The 16,712-nt window shown below is 42.3% G+C and overlaps 1 protein-coding gene across 2 annotated transcripts in view; it reads right to left on the reverse strand.

The window, feature by feature from the left end:
* Positions 1-16,712, reverse strand: part of PTPRM (protein tyrosine phosphatase receptor type M) — a 605,027-nt gene that overhangs the window by 322,918 nt on the left and 265,397 nt on the right. For both annotated transcript variants that reach the window (XM_074352449.1, XM_074352450.1), the window contains exon 6: positions 577-751. In XM_074352449.1, the coding sequence (XP_074208550.1) occupies positions 577-751 (175 nt within the window). The remainder of the gene's footprint in view (positions 1-576; positions 752-16,712) is intronic.

Here is a 16,712-nt window from a genome sequence, read left to right on the forward strand (position 1 = left end):
TAAAGGAAAACTTATTTCCCCTCTCTTTTTTTGCCCTCATCCCCCACTTTCCTGAATATAATGACTCAATTTTTCAGTCATGCAAAATATAGTAATAGACCCTAACGGCAACATTATGAATGGTAACTCAGTATTATCAATATGGCTTGTGTGATATGCTGGAACATTTTTATCCTGACACTGCTTCATTTTATTAACCACCCTGCTATCATAAACACCCTGGCTGGTACACATTTGCATTTTAAGTGATTTTCTACCAGTAAAAAAATTTCATTCCTTAAAAAAAAAATTTATAGGTTGTAATCTCTGTATACAGACCTGGCAGAAGAACTTGCCAATAGCACGTTCATTGCTTTGTAGGCAACTGAGCCAATGTAAATAAAATACATTTTTCAAAAATATTGCTCACGTGCAAAATGAGGACTTAAAATGCAATCCATCAATACAGCCTGTCACCAAATTACTGTTCAGAAACAGACAAGGATAAGTGTGAGCTTGAAACAAATCCTGAGTCCACAACCATCTCATGTGTCTCTTTTAACAGACTACGGGGAGGTATAAAAATACATTAAATACCTTTAACTACCAATTCTGCGTAGTTCGATACGCCAACACCTCCATCGGTGCGAATCATGCAGCGGTATTTTCCAGCGTCTCGTTTGGTTGTGTTCACGACGTTGAACGAAGCTATGAATCTCCGGGAACTGGTCACCCTTATCTCCTTCAGGGGAGCATCTCGTACGTCGATGCCCTGTAAGAGTGGGGGTGGGAGGACAGAAAGACACAGTATCAACCGCCGTACTGAGCCAGTGAGACACCTAAGGGGCAGGAGGGATGTCACCGATGTTACTTCTGTGCAGATCTTGGTTCCCTTGTTTACCACCCATGGGTAATTGTTCCAGGAGAACAGCTGCCCAGGAAACTGAAATTCTGCCTCGATCAACACTTTCAGCATTGAGGGAGGCAAAATCAAGTGAGCAAAAATGTCTCGGTTTTGCCCCTTCAAGATGTTAACCATGTTATACTAGCTCAACAGACAGAGAGGGAAAAGCATACAGAAACATTCTTTATTTTGTTCCCAAACTATCAGCATTTCGTCTTTTCATGATACTTATTGTATTTTTCTTATATTTGGCTATGAAACAAAATTAATTCACACACTACCCTATTACTGACCTCATTTTATAAGTGAGCCAATAAACAGCTTATCAAGAGTTACATTAGAAATGTAAGCAGGTATTAGTATGAAATGGGTCTGAAGGACTAGCCTCAGTTTTATGACGCTCTTCCTGGATCTACAAACACCAAGCAGAAGCAGATGCTCACTGTCACCTGACACTGAAGCGCTAGGAGAGAAGTTTGTTCCCACGCCCCACAGAAGGACCACACAAAGCAGGTTCCATCACTGGGGCAGCGTTGTCTGACGTTATCCCCGAGACTTCAGGAAGTCTTCAGTTCTGCACACTTGGAAATCCATTCTATGCTTCCCATAGTTTAAAGCCTCAAAAGAAGGCTACAGATTTCAGTTCTATGTATTTTTTTTTTCTATAATTATCAGGAAAGAGGCTATTTTTAACATGTTATTTGCAAGTTTTAAGGAGAAAACAATGGGCAAAGATATTAAGGAAAATGCATGACACTCAAGCACTGTGCCCCTGTCATCACCTGGCCACTCACAGCAGTGGATGACAAAAAGTGGCCCCGAGGCTCCCAGTGCCTCAGTTTGAAACTGAAATGGACCCATGACCACCAACGATAGCCAGTGCGGTGACACTGCAGGACAGATCAGCTGGTGGCAGAAATCACAACTGGGCCATCTTTAGATGTGGTGGCCGTAGGAGGCCATCTGAGGAAGTGACACTGGAGCTGAGATCTGAAGGGTAAGTGGGAGCCGCCAGGGCCAGGGGAGGGGAGGGGCGGGGAGAAGGAGCACCCCAGGCAGAGGAGACAGAACAGGAAGCCTGAGACGGTTAGACAGCTGAAGGCTTTGGATGAAATCAAGGCAGCGGGGGAACTGCATTCAGGGCCTGGCAGGCTCTTTTTAAAATGTCTGTGTTTATGGCGGGGGGAGGGTACAGCTCGGTCGTAGAGTGTGTGCTCAGCATGCTCGAGGTCCTGGGTTCAGTCCTCAGGACCTCCACTAAATACGTAAGTACACCTAATTACTACCCCCCAAATAAAAACAAATAAACAAGTACATAAAAATAACGATAAAAATAAATGTGTTTCTAGGTCTGAAAATGCCAGGCTATACATAACTCATCTGTGTGACTCCTTATATGAGGTAAAGCCTTTTAAAAGCTTTTTCTGTGACCTTTTCTTTGCCAGTAAGCCCTACCGGACACGAGTCCGGGAGCCAGACCGGCCACCGTGCCACACGCAGCCGCACAGCGGGTCCCTTCCTGGCGCCCGTGTCCTCAGCTGTGAGGAGGAGACAGACGCCTCAGCGTCGGGGCAGGGTGAGCATTTAAAGACGCAGCAGGGACCCTGGCCCAATGACTGGCACCACGCGTCCCCGCTCGGGTTCTGGAACAAGCGCGTGACGAGTCGAAGGAGACAGGCGGACAGGCTGCCCGAACACCTCCTGGGTCGGGGCGGCCTGGCGCCGCAGGCCACGCACGGCCCGGCCACCGTGCGGAGACCACAGAACTGAACACTCACCCCAGCCACAGGCCGCACGGACGCCCGCGGGCCTCCCCTGCCCGGGTGCTGCTGGAGGAGGAGCAGGACTGAGGAGCCGAAGGACTGAGGAGCCGGGCGGCTCCGGGGGCAGCGAGCGCCCTGAGGGGCTGGCCGGGCGGCTCGCGGCTCCGTGGGGTCGGGGAAGCGCCCGCGGTGCCGCACAGTACAGTTCCCGCCACCGCGACGGAAACCAGGAGTGGGCAACAACGGTTCCCACCCTCGTTAGAACCAGCGCCACAAGTGCCCTGTTCAGAGCTGAGCAAGTCATAGATCAGAATATGATGTTAAATCTATACCTTATTAACTTGTATGCCTTTTTTGTTTAGTAAATCCCCTAAATTTCATTTGATAAAGGACACTGAGAAGTTAGGTAAACAAAACAAAATTAATCTAGCATTATTAACAAGAGAGGGCATTTCTCTCTGTATCTCATACATTCAGTCTCCCATCCTATCCCCCCAAAAGATAAGTAATTGACTTCTACCACTAGGAATAACCTTAGACCTACCACTCTATAAAATTAAATTAAATTGGAAAAAAAAAACAAAAACCTAATGTCCAGTTTTGAAAAAAAGAGCCCTGAATATAGGTAGACGTCACATTTGTAATTATTTGTTTACTTTACTAACACAACAACAACAACAAAACTGATTTATTAACTACTTACTTGGAGCATGACTCTTATAAGAATATAGTTCTACAGGAATCTTGTAATATTATTCCTAATGGAATGAACCTGTCTCTAAAGAATGTCTATTCAGAAGAATTTTAAAGTACGGGTTTACGGAACCCTTCCAACTGTTCAAAGCTGTAAGGACAAGGACATTCATGTTTAAGGAAACCTCTGTGTTGGATTTACACAAATGTCAAGGAGCCTTACTTCATAGCTGTTGTCTTCAGGCCCCAGATTTATCCTTTAAAATAAACGGCTTCCAACTAACAGCTCTGCACAAATCCAACAAGTCACAGGGACTCTCAGGAATGGGTCTTTTTAAAAAAAAATCCCATGTATTGAATCCCACAGAAAGCTAGATTCAGCTTCTTCAAGAGGAACAGTAGACAAGAAGGAGACACCTAGTGCTCGCTAGCAATCATTTTAGCTTAGGATCCAGACTGAATCGTAAACCTTGCTCAGATCTGCAGGTCATCTTGTAGTAAATCATTTACATGTTCGTGGATCCAAGTGTTCATTCAACCCCTACTTAGTAAACGCTTTTTAGGAGGCAGGCACTCTACATATACCGGGAGCATGGGGTTAAGAGAACCAGCCCTTACTAACCACGTTTAGACTCTGGTCAAAACAACCAGGCTGATGGGTATGAAACTAAGCAGGAACCACAATTCCCAAATTACAGATAAGGAAGCTCATCTATGACTTATCCAAGGGCAGAAAAAATAGATAAACTAGCTTTCATCAAAATAAAAACCTTTGTGTCTCAAAGGACACTATCAAGAGAGTGAAATGCAGCCAACAGAATGGGGAAAATATTTACAAATCATATGTCTCAAAGGGGATTAATATTCCGAATACATATAGAATTCCTACAACTCAACAAAACCACATCAGCAAAAAACAAAACAAAACAAACAAAAAACCCCAAACAATCCAATTTTTAAATGGGTAAAGGACTTAAATAGACATTTCCCCCAAAGAAGACAGAAATGGCCAATAAACACATGAAAAGATGCTCAACACATCATCAACCAATAGGGAAATGCAAACCACAATGAGACACCACTTCTTAACCAGAAGGATGGCCACTGCCCAAACCAGGAAGAAAGAAAAACAAGTGTTGGCAACGATGTGGAGACATGGAACCCTTGTGCACTGATGGTGGGAATATAAGACGATGCACTCACTATGGAAATCAGTTTGGCAATTTCTCAGAAAGTTAGACGTTGAATGATCATATTACTCAGTAATTCTGCTCTTAGACATAGCCCCAAAAGAATTAAAGACAGGGACTCAAACAGACACTTAAATGCCAACATTCACAGCAGCATTATTCACAATAGCAAAAGGGGGACAACAACCCAAGCATCTGCTGATGGATCAGTAGATAAATAAAAGGTGATGTATCCATGCAAGGGAATGTCATTTAGCCTTAAAAACGAAGACAATTCCGGCACCTGCAACAACATGGATGAATCCTGAGGTCCTTGTGTTAAGTGAAATAAACCAATCACAGAAAGACAAATACAGTGATTCCACTTAGATGAGGGATCTAGAGTCAGCAAACTGATAGGGACAGAACACAGACTGGAGGTTCCCAGGGGCTGGGGGAGAAGGAGAACGGGAAGATTTCTTAGTGATATTTATTTCAGGTGATGGAAAAGTTTTGGAAATAGTGCTCATGGTTCCACAACATTGTGAATAGACTGAATGCCACAGGGCTGCACCCTTAAAAATGGTCAGAATGCCAAACTTCCTTATATGAATATTTTATGACAATCTCTTAAGAGCTATCACTACCTAATGCAGCTTAGTAGCAAAAACTCTGGCTTCTGCCCCTGCATCTGAAGACTGCCCTAAAATGACCTAAAGTGCAAGTTAAAAATGTTTGCAAAGAAGAGGTAAAATGTACTTTGTAGGCTGGATAGAGAACGGAGTGAGACACAGAGCAGACGTGGTATGTCCCAGCAGGGACCAAGGAGGAAGTGAGAGAGAGAGGCTTTGTTCAGCCAAACACAGAATCCCGACGGCGGAGCACGGCCGATGTCTGCAAGATACCACCTGCACCTGGCACGGGCAGACCCGACAGGGTGTATGTTCTGAAGGACCATAAAGAGAGAATGATTTCCAAATTCAAATGTTTACTTTAGGAACTTTTTTAAAATATGGGAAATAAAAAATAGGGACATTTAAAAAAAAACTCTGCTTAATCCTACCACTTAGAGATAAATACCCTGAATATTTTAGGGCATTTTAGTTTATTTCTGGCTAAACCTCATTTTAATTTAAATAAAAACTGAAATCGTGGTCCAAAATATATATGAGGATTTATCTCTTTGTTTGAACTGCCTGTGACACCTGTACAGGCTTTCACAGCACTAGATAATTTCAAAAACTTGTTTTTCAATGTTTCCCATTTTATGGCTGTAACCATTATTTATGTCAGTATTTCCTTATTGCTACACACTTAAATTATTTATATTTGTCACTATTATCATGGCAATCCCTATTTCCTAAAATTATTAGGTCAAAGGGAATAAAAGTTTTAAGGTTTTGGAGATAACGTGAAAGTCTCTGTAAAGAGTATCTATTTATAAGAGCTATGTTTTTTAATGAGAATTCAAATGGCTCCTAAAATTGTTATTTTCCAAATCCTTTTGAATATTACAAACAGATGAAACAGGACAGAGAACTGGCCTAAATGACTGACATTTTCCTGTTAATTCTTCCAAAGCTCTGTACCATACTGGGAAAAAAAGAAACGGAGCTGATCATGAGTAAAAGTTTCAGAGAAGTACTTCTATTTATTTTTGTAGTACTACATGCCTTTTGTGGTACAGATTCAGTTACCTTCTTACATGATAGCATTTTTAAATTAAAATGAATCCCATTTTTAATATTTTGGAGAATGATAAATTCATTATAACACTGTGAGATGCAGCCTACACTGACCTCTTTTCACAGGACAAGGATCTCCCTGGAGAGTCACATCTTCAATACCCACAAGTGCATAGTTCTACAGATGGACCACATGAACCAAATTAAGTAAGATTAAATGCACTTAAGATAGTTTAACTGAAGTGCATGCAGCACTCCTTAAATGTGTACTTAGAATCTGGGACGCAGGGCAGTATTTAAGTATCTGTAAGATTAATCACTCAGACTGATGCATCTCATCGAAATTTGCGGCATCACCGCAGGTTGAAAAATCCCACGTAGAAAACGTGAGTTAGGAGAGCAGCCTGAGGACTGGCCTCACAGAAGATGGATGAGGTGACAGGGGAATAACCTGGCAGAGTCTAAAGGAGGCAGGAGAGAGAGGCAGGGAGACCGACAGGACAAACGAGAGGGAGGGGAAGAAGTGAGACCTGCAGAGAAAGATGGGCGGTGGCAGGGCAAGACGGAAGGCGACAAGGACGGGAGAGGAGCTGGGGGAGGCGACGGGAGAAGAGGGGTGCGGCGGAGGGAAGGACCACAGACCACAGGGACAGGGACCAGGAGAAGACAGACGAGAGAGCTGGCCACGCACTTTCAAGCTTCTCCCATGTTTGTTCTTTTCCTTTGACATCCTGACATTTGCACTTTAATAATGGTCCTCCTGTGTCCTGATGCTGAAAACATTCATCAGCAATCCGTCAGTTCTGCATTAGCTCAATTTTCAGGTCACGTGCGTCAAGACATGATCCGTGGCTGAGTTCACGGAGGAGGAAGGACAGAAGGAAGTCCTCAGAGAACGGGGTGTGCAAAAGGGAGACACCCCACCCTTCACCCTGCTGGTGTCAGATCCTCTTTCTTGGGTCCTTATGAATGGAGGAAGACAGTGTTCACAGCCCTCTGCAAGGCAGCTAGCAGCACTGTCTACGACACCTCGGTGGACCAGAGGACAGCAACAAGGGCAAGTGCTGAGAAAGGAGGGTCAACCAGAAACCCAGGAACAACCAGAGTCCAAGGCTACTTGTCAGCATGGAGGTGGAAGGATGCTGGAGCCTTGGCAAAGGATATTTCCTTGATTCCTCCAAAACGTCAGTCTGTCAATGCCTTTGATGACATCACTGAGGTGTCTGTCAAATAACCAGCACTTGAACGGATAACATGAGATAAAAGGAAACAACTGTCTATCTCCCACTACTAGACTTCCTCCTCACAAAGGCAGGGATCTTCTGCAGGCTCTTTGCTGCTGTAATTCTAGGACAAAACCATGCCTGGTGCATCACAGGGAGGGCTGGTGGTAATACTGGAAGAGATTTAGGTCATGAATGGGTAACTGTACAAATTGATTTTTAAGATGCCTTTTGGTCCCCAAGTGCCCTTCGTCAGGTCAGAGCTAACAGGGAAGGCGGGGACCAGTGGCTGGTGCATTTTCTGCGATGTGAAAAGGCCATGAGTCCTTTCCCTGTCTGCCTCCCCCCATGACAGGGATGTCCAGACAGGATAGTGTGCTCCGGACCTCGGGTGCTCCTGAGTGTCTTGGAGTCGGTGGGGAGACTTTTTGTCATGCTGATGGAACAAAATGATGAAAACATGCCCCGTAGAGGGAGCACATCTGTCAAGCAGGTCTCTCCCACTTTTCATGGAGTTAGAAAGAGGCCGCCCTGCCGAGGACTGGAGCTCTGTGTTCCTAGTAACATTAGAGCAGGACAATGAGACATCACCAAATGTGATTGTTCTTCAGAATATGAGAGCTTGCGGTGGAACAGAGCACAGGACACAGTCCCTGGAACAGGGCTCCTGAATGTCCAGGTGTTGAAGAAACCAGTGGCCTGTCTTTTGTTAACTTAATGAAACCACCATCACGGCCATGTCTGCAAGGAAATAATCTTAGTGGGTTAAATACAGCTTTTTATAAAAGCAAGAGTATCTTCAAACACGCCTGCATTTCAATTTGAACAAGCCAGAGAAAAAGTACTGATAGTTATTTAAATTAGACTTCCAGCCTTCTTTATGCAGCAGACTAAGTCTAGGACTTCTAAATGAGGAGTCATTTGCCAGCAAAAAAGACACATATTAAGTCTTCCAGAAATACTTTTGCAATAATCAGAGCAATGATTGAAAGAAATTGAGGTCTGGGAAGGTAGCCGCACTTGGAGGAAATGAATCAGCCCACCGGGGCTGCTCTGAGTGCAGGGGCTGAGAGGAGACGCGGGACAGTCGGTCGCCCTTCCTTAGCCAGACAGGTGCGGATTAAACTGCACTTTCATTAATTTAATAGGAAAAATAGTCTGTATTGTCCCACTTTCAAGTATGCCCATCTGTAATATACTGATTGAAATTCAAACCACTAGGATCATTAATAGTATCAGCAGGGCTTGGAAAAAATTTGTTTAAAACATTTCATGTCATCTAAATCCAGTCATAATGGAATACCCCAACAAATCTACTGTGTGGGGAACATGTATTTTTTTACTTTAATAACTAAGATAGTGCTGACCTCTGATTTCTAGGACATAACCAACCTGACCCAAATAGTTATCAGTTTGGAATACTAGAACCAGAAGTGTTTACTTATATCAGCATATATTATGAAGATAAATTGACAAGTACACTTTAATCGGCCAATGGATAGACAGATAGCCAAAGTAACGTGCAGATACCAAAGTTACGTATTATTCAAACACTTAATAGTCTTATAGGCCTATTCAAGTAAAAAATTCTGATTATGAAAACTGAGAACCTCATTCTGATATTTAGACACAAGTCAATATGTGTTTGCAATATATGAGTAATATTATTTAACCAAACTGGGTTTTAAATTTTATTTAGAGATTCAACCAAATAATACAGGATATCCATACTAAATGCAGTGATTAGAAATACTAATGAAACGAGACGTTCTCTAGTCTTAAACTCAAACAGCCAGTGCTCACTGGACTAATCCTGCCACTTCAATCTAAGGGGGCTGCCAGGGTAAAGGTCCGGGTTCACAATGCCAGTACCTGAGCCTGCTTCCTTCAGAACTATAACAACAGCTCCCTAACAAGAGGGAGACGGCAGTGTCTGAGCGGTCGGCCACGATCTCAAAGACACGATCTCAGGATACAGCTCATTTTTAAAAGTGTCTCTGTGTGCGTACATAGATGTCCTAGCTCTGTCTGATGGGAAGACCCAGGAACAGTAGCAAGCAGTTATACGCACCTCTACGCTCAGGTTACCATCTCTAATTACCATTTCCCCTGAAAAAGAGCCAGGGCTCCCTGGAGGAGTGGCCAAGCCTAGGTCAGGAAGGTGGAAAATGGAGAACATAGCCCTGGAACATACTGTCACAGCAGAAATCCAGAGATCCCTCGAGATGGCCCAGGACAGGGGTCACCCACCCTGAGTAGTCCCACTGTTTAGGGGCGGAGGTTTGAGCAGCAACGAGAATAGTAAGTGGGTGGGTCAAAACTCATGAGCTGTGTTAAAATCCAATGGTCAGTGATGACGACGATGGTGGAGACATCAGGGACAGTAACACTAACAGCCCCTCTGCTCACTTTGAGGGCTGGCCAGGGAACTACCTCACTGTTTCTGAAGACTTGCCAAAAAAGACAAAGCATCAAGTATTTATATCACCTTCCCTTCACGAACCATGTATCAGGACACCGAAATGGTTGATACCAGGAGAGCTTCTCTTTTTAGAATTATTCTAGTGACTAAACAAAGAAGGACGGAGAATTGGATCTTTCTGCAATCTCTAATGAATGAGCCTAGGAATGAACAGCAAGAGCTGATGACATCACAGAAAGAGACATAATTCAAGAAACACAGCAGTCAGAAGAACATGTTAAATGATGCAACCGGATGGCAACAGGCAAAACTCAAAATACAGGAGACTGTTTGGGACAAACACAGTTTCAACAACAATAACAACCAGTACAATGGAGGGAAATGAATAGAGAACCTACAGATGAAAAGGACGTTAAGAGACTCCTCATCCAGTTGCAAACTGTCAGCTCTACCACAATCACAAATCAAACTCCTAAAGGAAACAGAGTTACAAAGGCAGTCAAGGAAACAGGAACACTGCCTGTTTCTGCGGGGCATACACGATGACAATTACCTTTTTTTTAAAGAGCTCTTATCATTTAGAGCAGGGGTTTGAGGCTAAATCTGTCCCACCACCTGCTTTGTACAGCTTGAAGGTTCAGAATGGTTTTTACATTTTTTAAATGGTTGAAAAAAATTCAAAAGAGGAATAGTATTTTTTGACCATGAAAATGCCATGGAAGTCAAATGTCAGTGTTCACACATAAAGCTGTACTGAAAACAGCCATGTTCATCCACTGATGTGTTGTCTGGGCTGTTTTTCCTGCTAGGACAACAGGGTTGAACATCAGCAACAAAGACCCTGGCCTGCAAAATTTGCTTTCTGGCCCTTCGCAGAAAAAGTTTGCCAACTCTTGTTTTAGAGAAACATTTACAAGTTAAATGATAGGATGACTGAAATTGCTTCAAAATAATCAGAGGGGGAGCAGGTGGAAACAGAGAAGGCAATCTGCCACCTATTGTTGGTTGTTAAAGTCGGATGCTGAGTATATTAAGTTCGTTACATCATTCTACCTCTGTATATTTCTAATTCCTACAATAAAGATAAAGACGAATTCAGAGAAGCAATCAGAAGATAACCTCCCATTTTTCTATTTTTTTTTACGTTTTTGAAATTCAGCATGTATTATTTATTTGTATGTTTTTTAAAACTGAAGTATAGTCAGTTATAATGTATCAATTTCTGGTGTTCTGGTGTGCAGCATAATGTCCCAGTCATGCATATATATACATACATTTGTTTTCATATTCTTTTTCATTAAAGGTTACTACAAGATATTGAACATAGTTCCCTGTGCTATACAGAAGAAATCTGCTTTTTATCTATTTTTATATACCAAGGTTAACGTTTACAAATCTCAAGCTCCCAAATTTATCCCTTCCCACCTCCTTTCCCCTGGTAACTGTAAGATTGTTTACCATGTCTGTGAGTCTGCTTCTGTTTTGTAGATGAGTTAATGAGTGTCCTTCTCTTTTTGGGGGTCCACATATGAGTGATATCATATGGTATTTTTCATTCTCTTTCTGGCTTACTTCACTTAGAATGACGATCTCCAGATCCATTCATGTTGCTGCAAATGGCATTATTTTTTTTTCCTATTTTCTATTTTTGAACAACTCTTTTAACCATCATAATTTCCCCAGGAAAATGGATGGTTTTGCTGCAGGCTTATCGATACTCCAGGGCTATAGGGATCAAAGAACCATTCTGTCTAGGTGCTATTCACTTCCTGCAAAAGAACCAAGTCACTATATGGTAAAGGTCCCACCATAGTGGAAGACAAAATGCAACTTGGCAGAGGGGAGCCATGGGCCAGGGCAGGGGGTGCTGCCCCATTCTGCAGTAACACTTGCATAACTAATAATCAGATACCCAGCACGTGGAAAGTGTGTAGCATACATGTCTTGAATGAAAGCAATCATTGGCTTCCAAATCTTAAGAATATAGAGAAACTCCATGAATTTGTCACTTGTCCTTTGTGTTCAGTGGACATCACTTCTTATAACAAAGAAAATTTTCTTTCTACTTACACAAGAGCCAATTCCCTTTGCTTTGAATGCAGGGAATGAAGGGTGGGTTTTTAAAAGTAGGCAAAGATGGAGAAAAGAATAATGCTCTGCTTTATGATTTCAGTGTGTGTCCTCTGGAGGGACCACCTGGCTGCCACTGAGTGCCTGTCAGTGAGGTCTTCGGTCTTATCCAAATGGGGTCACTCTAGGCCTGAAAGCAGCATGATTGTTTTCATTCTGTTTCTATAGTCCCGAAGAAGTTTTTGAAATTAAAAGCCATCAAAAATCATCAATTTTTCCCTCCCTCCCTCTTTTCCAGGCACATAATTCTGGATTAGCAGACTGAAAATCTCCTAGGACTGTCAAGGTGGCCTCAAGCAGGTACATTTACCTCCCAGCTAAAATATTTATCATTGTTTTTCTCTCCTTCCAAAAAGAAGAGAAAGACAAGGAAAAAACCAGAGATGCTAAACAGTGTCCAGACTCTCCAGGACCCCGGCTCCAAGGCCCGGATCACTAGAAGGAGACGGACGGGCAGGGTGCATTCTCAGCCCTCGATCAAGGGAGTTCCAGAGCAGGGCTCTGCCATTTTCTCTTCTTGTGACAGAGCTGTGGATTCTCGGAAGCAAGAGAAACAAACAAATATGAGAAAAGAAACAGAATAAATGCTTTCACGAGATGTGTGGTTTCTGGGTCCAAAGCAAGCAGTCCTTAAGATTAGTAATTGAGGCCTTTCTTCCTGCCTTCCAAAGTGAATCCCCCTGACCTGCAGTTTTCAAAGTCCCAGGTCACATCCTGGCCCAGAGTCCATCAGACTGCAGGGGATGCGAAGCTCTTCAGCTGGGGTTCCAGCTACTCCTGGTGCATCTGACCCGAAGCACCAGCTGCTTATACCTTTCAGTACAGAGATATGTAATATCACAAAGTAAACCCTATTCATTAATTTCTCCCAGAATCCCCCTAGACATGTCATATGGTTTCATCAATGTAAAAGCAATCTTTACCTTTAAATCCAGGTAATCCAAAATCATGTAAGTTAAAACATACAGGGTTTGCTTTCAAGACTTCCAGACTGAATGTTCAATATCATAGCATATATATGGATATTTAACTGACTGAAACAATAATAGCTGTGACTTTAACCACTCAAAGTTTTAAGGAGCCAATGGTTCCTATAGCAACTGAAGATGGTCCTCTTTGTGCATTCCTGGTATTTTCTGCGACAGTAAGTGATGTTAAATTTATGCTTTAACATATAGGATCTAAAATACCCAAGTCAGGCTTGGGAGCCATCATTTTACTTCCTTTCACACCATTTTATGGCTTTTATATATAATAACAGAATTGTCCTGATACGTAGCTGTGAATTTTTTCTTTTCATAATCCAGAAATGAAACTAAAATCACCAAGAAAAGTTGACCAAGTGTACACATTCTTTAAGACAAAAGCCAAGGCAGCATTCCACACACATGAACAATTGTAATTTTAAATGCCGATAAAAGGTGTCACGTAAATTGCCACATGACGTTTATGAATCCAGGGTCTTTGTACCACACAAGAGGCATTATGGTTAAGGCCGCAGATTCTGGACGCAGATGGCCCGGTTCAAATTCCAATGTGCAACTGGAAAAAATCACTGAAACTCCCTGACCCCAGTTTCTTCTTCTACAAATGGGCACGTAAAACAGTTCTCCTAGGGATCAGTTAAGGGAAAAAATAACTGACTGTAACCTAGCAGAGTACTTAGCAATCAGTGGTGCTCAGCAAATGGAGTTATAGTTATCTTACTTCAAACATAGCTGTTAAAGTCAGCAATGTAAATACTATTAATATAATTCATATATTCTTTCATGAACTAACTTCCACAGGTGAGAGGAGCTATTTTTAGGAGAATCTTTTTAAGTTACAAAAATCTCCAGATTTTCCTTTTTCCCTCAAAAAGACCTAAAATCATCTGAGCTCAGAAGAGGAATGTGAGAAATCTATCAGGCTGGTGAAAAATACTTTTTTTCACAACCGAGTAGCTCATATCCAGCTAAGCGGATGACACAGCAAACACTCAATAGGAAAAAAAAAAAACTCTAGGCCAGTAACTAAAAAAAATAATAACCCAAGTGAATATTTTTTTCAAAATTCAAGTTTCCCAAATTGAGAGTTCATACTGAATTATAGTCCATATTAAAAAAAATGTGTGGGTGGGCTTTATTCATCAATGACTATGACGCAGGTCTGCTATCACGGCGAGAACTCAAGGGCACCATCCTCACTGGAGAACAAAGACCATCCCTCAGAAGATGAACCGCAGACCTAAAACAACCATTTTGAAAGACCGAGTCTGTGCCTGTTTTCCTAGTCCAACTCCGTGCCTTTGGGACTCGCCAGGAGGAGACACGTGGCTGTTCAGGCACCTGTAAGCCGAGCACCACAAGCAGGTTTACTGAGGATTTGTTTTGTGACAGGCACTTTTCGAGGTGCTGGGTTGCACCAGTGTTTTTAAGAGTACTTCATCATAACACCATCTGATGTCCTTTCCCATTTCTATGAATTGATGCACCTTATGAAATCATTTTAAAATGCTATCCCTGTGACTTACTTCTAATAAACACCAAGCTAGGTTTGCTGAAGGAAAAAAAAAACAAAACAAAAAACCTCAGTTATGTTGTGCAATGATGCCTCTCAAGTTAACACAGATATGTTCACGGTAAATCTGAGAATATTTGGTTAAATGGCTAATATTTGAAATACAAAGTCACTCAGTGAAGAAAAATGTCCAAGTGACTAAATTTACTAATTTATAGATAAGCAAAAATATCTGTACATATAATTGACTTTCACTAGCAGAATGGAGTTGTCTGTAATAAGTATACTCACTGGATATACGACCATGTTAAAGTTCCCACCTCTGCTGGGCTTCTGTCTCCTCATAAACAAAATGAGGGATTTAGTTTGAAGACTGTTACAACCTCAGAAGTTATGTAATTTTGTGATTCTAAAAAGTGAGCTATTTACAAATAATTGGGCCTCTAAGATCTGCTGAGAAAAAGGATGATTTTTCCAGGTTTCCTTAACCAGCCGCTACTCACTCATCATGCACATGACAGTCCCTGACTTGATCAAAGCTGCTATCCACCTGCTGGGGTGTTTTTTGTTTTTTTTTTTTGGTTTTATTTTTGTTTTTGTTTCTGGTGTTTTCGTTTGTTTCTGGGGATGGCAGTAATTAAGTTTATTTATATTTTTACAGGAGGTACTGGGGATTGAACCCAGGATGCTATCCACCTGCTGTTGAAAAGGCATCTCCACTGCCTCCTTGCCTCCACCCTTTGTCCTGGAGGCAAAACCACCTTCACTTCCTCCCAACTTTGGAGTCGGCTGTGGTAGCTGAGTTCTGTAGGTTGAATGTCTGTACCCTGCTCCCTCCCAAATTCGTATAATGAAACCTACTCCCCAGTGTGATCATAGAGGAGGTGGGGCCCTTGGGAGGTAATCAGACTTAGGTCATGAGAGCAGAGCCCCCAGGGTGGGATTAGAACCCTTACAGAAGGATGAAGGGCCCAGAGGATGCCGCAAAGATGCAGCAGGAGGACGGCAGTCTGCAAACCAGGTAACTGGTTCCCTCCAAGAACGTGATCTCAGACTGCCAGCCTCCAGGGCTATGAGAAAGAAATGTCTGTTGTTGGAGCCACCCAGCCTCTGGCACCTTTGTTACAGCAGCCCCAGCCCACCGAGTCCCAGAGTAAGACGAGTAAGGACTGGAGGAGCCTCTACAACGTGTCATAAGTGCACTGAAGGGCAGAAACTACAAATGCCTCAGATTGCACCAGATGCAGAGGAGGGCAAGCTGGCCCGTATTCCTTGGAGAAGATTGTGTACAGACCATCTTGAGGTTTACAAATGTCAATTCTAGCTCTGGTGATCTATTGAAAAGCTGAAATATGTATTATAAATATTAATTCCCAAGAGAAACAAGCACAAGGATGAAAGTAAAATTTTAAAGACTTAAGAAAGGACAATAGTAATTTTAATACAATTATACACGGCTTAAAGGGTCAATGACTGAATAAAAATCTGTAACTCAGAAACTGCCCCTCAGCAAATAATGTATGTAAGTCTTAAAATGAACATCTAAAATTCTATTTCCTCTTCTTAGTATCTTATATATAAACATACTCTAAGATATTTCAAAATATAGGCTCCACAAGTGATCAGAAAGTTAATAGCAAGAAATATACAGTCATGATCTAGGTGCCTGAATGGTTTTACAAGTACGTTTCATCTGAGTGTCTCCCATGGTGACAGTACAGCTTGCACAGATCGCCATGTCTGGTAAGACTCAGCAAGGTTCAATGCACATCAGTTCTGTACATAAAAACAGCATCACAGACGGTGCCCTCCTACCGTACGTCGTCTGGGAGGTGTTTTAAGTGCTCTGTAGTGTGAGAACGGATGCTCGTGAGCTGGGTTTTATCCTGTTGTTCCGTACTCTAGAAAACCTGATTCTGTGTTAGCAATGACCTGTGTGGCCCACGGAAGAGATGGAGAAATGGAAGCAGATGGGACACACCTGTTAATCATAAACATTTCTTCATTAGTGTCACCATCAGATTTATGTGTGTTAAGTCTTTGTGGAAGACTCTGACGTCAATCATATTTAATCTGTATCTTGAAACAATCAAACTACTGGCCATTTTTCAAAGATGTGGATCAAGACGTACATGTAATACAGATGGACTTTTTTTTTTTTTTTTTTTTTTTTTGTCAAGATAGCGCCTGGATGTTAATCATGTTCTGTCGGTCACGTCCAAATTCTTCTAACAAAGTGCTCGGT

Source organism: Camelus bactrianus, chromosome 24 (genome assembly GCF_048773025.1).
Source record: "Camelus bactrianus isolate YW-2024 breed Bactrian camel chromosome 24, ASM4877302v1, whole genome shotgun sequence".
NCBI lineage: Eukaryota > Metazoa > Chordata > Mammalia > Artiodactyla > Camelidae > Camelus > Camelus bactrianus.